The following is a 6286-nucleotide window of genomic DNA, read 5'->3' on the forward strand; positions in this document are numbered from 1 at the left end:
GTTGGGTTTCCCAGGTTATAGGTCACTGCTCCTTTAACTGTCGGCAACTGGGAGTGGAACTTCATGAACCGTTTTTTGATGTAATCCTCTATTATCGATGCAATTGGCTATTTCTTATGAACCAAGGAGCATTAACTGCGATTCTTAGGACTTTATTTTGAAAAGATTGTAGTTTTTTCCTTCTCGTGAAGGATGCTGCTCCCCAGACTTCACAGCCGTACATCAGGAGTGGCCTGAGAATTATTTTAAATATAAGAACATTTTTTTCTGGTTTTAGTTTGGAATTTCTGTTTAGGATAGGATGTAGCATTGCTAACCTTGCATAAGTTTGAGTTAGTTTGATGTTGATATGGTGATTCCAGGTAAGGCGGCGATCTAGGTGAATTTCCAGGTATCTTACTGTTTCACTGGCAGGATTCCATTTCACATTTTTACCTTTGAGGATTAGATCCGGTGGATCTGGTGGGCGTCGGAGAGTAAAAACTTTTGAGTTACATTTTTCAATGTTCAAGCTAATCATCCATTTAATGAAATATTGTTCTAGATCATTAAAGTGACTTTGCAAAGTGTTTCTAGCCATTATTATGTCATCATGTTGAGAGAACACAGCTGTATCGTCAGCGAACATAGTTATGGAGGTGTTTGTGGACTGGATAATGTCATGAAGGTAAAAGTTGAACAAAATGGGAGAAAGGACTGAACCTTGTGGAGTCTTGCCAGTTGGTGAGAAGTGGAATGACTGTATTGAAAACCGAATTGAAAATCAGGTATAATTTCAATGCTCTGAAAAAAAGAATTAAGATGTTTTTTATAACTGATACCAGTAATTTTCCAAAAATGGGTAATAAACTGATAGGTCTATAGCTGCTGATTTGTTCAGCGTTCTTACCAGGCTTGTGAATTACTATGAGTTCAGCTTTATTCCATGTATCCAGAAATTATCCAGCACGAAGGCAACTGTTAAAAATTGATATGATAAAAATGACAGCTTTCCTGGTCAACATTTTGATTGCTATGACAGGGATCAAATCATGGCCAGGACTTTTCTTTATCTTGAGCTTTTTAATCAGCTCCTGGATTTATTTTGGGGACGTGAATTTAGGTAGGAGCTCAACAATCAATAACAAAAAAATTCAGTATTTTACTCATTCAAGTCTATGCCAAATGAGATAAGTCTAAAAATTAATGACACAAAACTAAAATGGCTCTTAAAAAGAAAAAAATCCTTTATATTTAAAGATAAACATTGATCCAAAGTAAATCTGGAAAAATCTAATAGACAATAGCATCACAACTGGTAATAATTGGGAAATGTATCCGGCAAGTAGGCTTTCTAATAAAATTTAAAAGCGACAACCTATCTATACAGGAAGCCTCATATTCTAGGATTCTATCAGAGCCTATAAGCAGAGTTGGGCTTTATCTAGCTAATATTTAGTTAACTAAGGTACAAACTAATAGCTAAATAGTTGTCAGAATTAGTTCCACAAATAAATAGAACTAATTTAGTTACTGACTGTTAGCTACCACTAAATCTCACAACTAAATTAGTTGTTAGTTGCAATGGACAGCTAAAAACTATTTTAGCTACAGATACATGGTAACTAAAACTAACTTAAGCTGTTAAAAAAAAAAGATAAATAATTCTTTATCCCTATTAATGGTTACCATAATATATTGGGGCCCCCTTATAAGATTTCAGAGGTCCTAAAAATGAAAAAAAAAATTAATTTTATGATCGCACAACTGTGTATCGATTTATTTCAACTTTTCATTTTTCTAACATATTGGGGTCCATATATAGAAATTTTCAGAGGTGCTGAAAACAAAATAAAATCAATTTTAAGATCATGCCCCTTAGTATCGATTTATTTTAACATTTCGGATTACTAACATATTGGGGTCCCTTAATATGGTTTGGAAGATGCTGAAAATGAAAAAAAAAAATCAATTGTATGATCAAACGCTTATATATTTTCAGATTTCCAACATATTGGGTCTCTCTTGATATGTTTTTAGAGGTGCTGAAAATGAAAAAAGAATCGATTTTATGAACACCCACCCTCTTGCGTATGTATTTATTTTAATTTTTCAGACTTCTAATATATTGGGATCCCTTGATATGTTTTCGGAGGTACTGAAAATGAAAATAAAATCAATTAGATGGTCGAGCGCTTGTGTATTGGTTAATTTTAACTTTTCGGATTTATAATATATTGGGGAAGTTAAAATAAACCAATTCGGAAGCACGTGAAAGGATCCATACCAACACATTCTCACAACCTCTATTTTACTTATTATTATTATTTATATATTTTTTTCTTCTCTCGTCCCTTTTTCAAATTAACTTGTTTTGTTAAGTCTACAAATATCATTATTTTTTGTTATTAATTTTACTTTTCTCTTTTATTAAGAAGAATTATTCTTATCTATTTATTTTATCTTTTTTTCTTCTTTTAATTATAACATTGTATATAGTTAGGGGTGTCTTTTGTACAAGACTATACCCCCCCCCATAATCAACTGTTAAAAAAAGTATATATAATGTAACGGTTATATCAACCATGTAAGGCCCACCAAGCCGATCTGGTATAAAATTTGTTAGAAATCTGAGAAGTTAAAATAAATCAATACGCAAGCACTTGATCATAAAATTGATTAGTTTTTTCATTCTCAGCATCTCTGAAATAAATCGATTGACCACAGAAAACAAACATGGTCATATGCCAGAAATAAGAAATGTTAAAATTAATTCTGTATTTGGATTTTTTTATTATAATGTTATTTTTTAGTTTTTTATTTGAAACCACATAACCATAAACATGGTCATATGTCAGAAATAAGAAAAGTTAAAATGAAGTCTGTACTTGGACTTTTTTATGATGTTATTTTTTAGTTATTTATTTGAAACCATAGATAAAACTAAATAATTATTAGTTTTAGCCGTAGCTAATGTTGGTTCATAACTAAATGTTGGTTGCTTATTTCAGATAATAGCTAATTTACTTAATGAAGAGTTAACTATGAGCAAACAGATAACAACTAACATGTTAGTTTTAGTTTCCAATACAGCTAATTTGGCTTTGGTTTTTAGTTGTTATTTATAGCTAACTTTTACCCAACTCTGTCTAGAAGCCTATATCTTAGAGACGCCTACCGTTTACAATCTGCTATATAATGTAGGGCAGTTTCCAGGGCCTGTCCACATAAGTTACAGGTTTCATCGCGAACTACTCCACAAATTTTAAGATGTCTTTTAAGTCTGCAATTACCTGTAAGAACACCTATCAGTAATCGGAGTTAATTTCTATAAATCTTAACAAGGAAGGAAGCCAGATTAAGGTCTTCATAAGGAAAATCAATGGTTTCAACTTGAAACAAGACTGTAGAAATAAAAAAAATAAAAAATTCCTATACACAGGCTGTGTTAGACCAATACTTGAGTGGAGCATCACAAGGTGGGATCCAAATGGAGGTCAGTACTTCATTAACTGGTATTGTAAGTGGAATAACTTTTTCCACAGTAGGAATATCAGGAAGTAGTTCTGCAGGGGATTTAAATATATCGACGAGCACATTGATGAACATTTCAACAGGACACCAAAAAAAAAAGGCATCAGGTAAATGTGATCTTGAGAATAGAAAAGCATATGATGTTATTATCACTAGGTGATCTTGACTATCCACAAAATTGTGATAGTGCATATTGTGAACTAAGTCAAAAGGAAAGGTTATCATATTCTAACTCTAAAAAAGGTACATGGACACAGGCTCATAAATTTTATTTTTAAAAATAACAAAATATAAAAGTATGTAAACAATATTCAGGTACTTATGCAATTATATGTCCAATAACTATTATAAGAAAACTTGAAGAGTTGTGTTGGTAAGCCGCCCTTTTTTTTTTTAAAGAAAAAATCACTATCACTACAAAGGAAATGAACAATCATGGATACAGCGAAATTATAGAGAGAAAATATTGTTTTTTAAGGAAGACATTGAATATCATAGTTATCAAAAGATATAATTGTATGAAATATCATTGAATAACCAAAATGAAAAGTTTTTCTTACGCTTGAGACTCGTGGAGGCATATAGATTTAAACTGCATATCTGGGTCATTTACTAGTGTTTTGACAAGACGTGGTTGGCTCAAACTAGCCACAGAAATTTTTCCTTCCTGAGTCCAGTATATGTTTCGACCAAGCCAATCAACCACAATTCCTTCAGGATGGTTAACTTCAAGGATTGTCTCACTTTTAGTTCCATCCAGTCTTTGTCTACCAATCCTAAAATATCATGGAACTATGTTTCATATGAAAGCTATAATATAAAACAAATTAATAAAAAAGATATAATAAGGATTTCCATTTGGTAGATAAAATACTATTAGCTGCTCCATTATTTCAATAACAGCTGCAGAATATACAATTTCATAATTAAAAAAAGAATAAAATTCATTATCAGTTTAAGTTAGATAGTTAATAAGGGTCTCAAGATGAAATATCTCATTTCCTTACTTATGTGTAAGTAAAATACAGTTTACTACAACTTAAATAGAACTCATTCTTAAATGAATTGGACACAGTCATGCACTACAGCCAATTAAGGTGATGAAGGAGGAAGCTTTTTGATAGAAGGATCTTTTCTATCTGGATATGTTAGTCCCATGGTAATAGTAGAGAGGTAAGATAAAGCACAATTCCAAACAGGTACTGAACTTCTTTAAAAAAAAAAAAGGTCTCAATTTAACTGTTTAATCAAAACTTTTACAATTAAATTTTAACATAAAAGTTTTGTTAGTATAAGTTCTTACCAAAACTGTTTCATAAATGTTCTGATAAAAGAAGTTTTACATTTTAAATGTTAGTTCTCACATACTTAAGCAGCAGAGCTCGAGAGGGATCTTTGAAGGAGAAACCTCCAAAACCAGCAATGTTGCTAAAAATATTTAAATTTATATTGGTCAATCAATCATGTCCATAGATAAACACAAAAGCATAAGTATAACTTCTATTATAAAGTTCTCATTAAAACCTTCTACTGAGAACATTTATAGAATAGAACTTATACAAAGCATGTCCAGAAAGTAAGAGTATGGTTGGGATATCGTGCAGTGTGAATTTTTTTTTTCAAATGTTAAAAACACTGAGGTATAGTGGGGAGTCTCCTGAACACAACATCACGTCAGTGACAAAACTTGTCTGTACGCCCGTTGGTTGTTGGTTTTGGTAAGGCCTAGTTGTTCCATAGTCATAGCTTTGGTATGGTGTACTGATCTGCACCAGTGGGATTCATTTCCGGGGTCTCCCATAGAAAAATTAATAAAGATAAATTATAGATATATAAAAGGAAATAGATTTAGGCTTAGCTGGTTGGATAATAGCAGAGCTAGTAGATCTCTCTTGTAATTCCAAACACTGACTCGGGAACCGACATTAGAGTTAGTTGCACAGGGCACTATTGTTTAACACATCAAACGAATGGTCTTGCTTCGCTGAAATCTATAAGAAGAATCTTAGACGTCGTAGACTGCAGCTGGCCAGTTTTCTCAGAAGTACACTAAACATACCCGGTAGCCTACACAAAACAATAACCCTATTGTTTCCAAAAGATCAAACGAGACACCACGATGTTGACTCTCTGACGTTCGGAACAGAACTCGCAAGCAAACCAGTTTTCATTGTCTAAAATAAATACGCTATTCAAAACAAAGAAGATGGCAGTGCGCGTCCTTCCGAAGTGTTTGTTGGGTTGTTTGTGTTTGAGAACATGGATTGAAATTTTTCAACTTTTGTAATTGGTTAGTTTTGTTTCTAACTGGAATTTGTTACATTTGTAAAATAGCTATTAATTAAGTTCAAGTGTTATTAGTAGTAAAGTCTCGTCTGTTTCTGATTGCCTAGAAATCCACCCTGAGAAAAGAGTATTATGTTATAAAATTCTATTATCTATTTAATATTAATTTTTTTAATTTGAACCCAAGCTATCTTTTAGATATAAAGTAGTTAAAACTATTAAAATTCTTTTTCATTTAAATAATTTTTAAATTATTACAATATATATATATATATAAGTTAGCTGTATATATCCTCATGATAATAATAAGAACCCTGTACTATTAGGATTAGTTATCTTTAAGTTTGACAACAAACCAGTTCCTATATATACCAGAAGACTCTAATAATCAAGTTCGTTGTTCACGCAGTCTTGGGTCGTTATTCTGCCCGAATCCCTTTTTATTTTAACGTAGCGTTTCAGTCTAATCGTAAGTTATATATATATA

At 31.8% G+C, this 6286-nt stretch overlaps 1 protein-coding gene across 3 annotated transcripts in view; it reads right to left on the reverse strand.

The window, feature by feature from the left end:
- Nucleotides 1–6286, reverse strand: part of LRP1 (LDL receptor protein 1) — a 273932-nt gene that overhangs the window by 198108 nt on the left and 69538 nt on the right. For all 3 annotated transcript variants that reach the window (XM_067046122.1, XM_067046121.1, XM_067046123.1), the window contains exon 13: nucleotides 4074–4289. In XM_067046122.1, coding sequence (XP_066902223.1) covers nucleotides 4074–4289 — 216 coding nt within the window. The remainder of the gene's footprint in view (nucleotides 1–4073; nucleotides 4290–6286) is intronic.

This window comes from Halyomorpha halys, unplaced genomic scaffold (assembly GCF_000696795.3).
Source record: "Halyomorpha halys isolate HHAL.00 unplaced genomic scaffold, Hhal_1.1 Scaffold384.1, whole genome shotgun sequence".
NCBI lineage: Eukaryota > Metazoa > Arthropoda > Insecta > Hemiptera > Pentatomidae > Halyomorpha > Halyomorpha halys.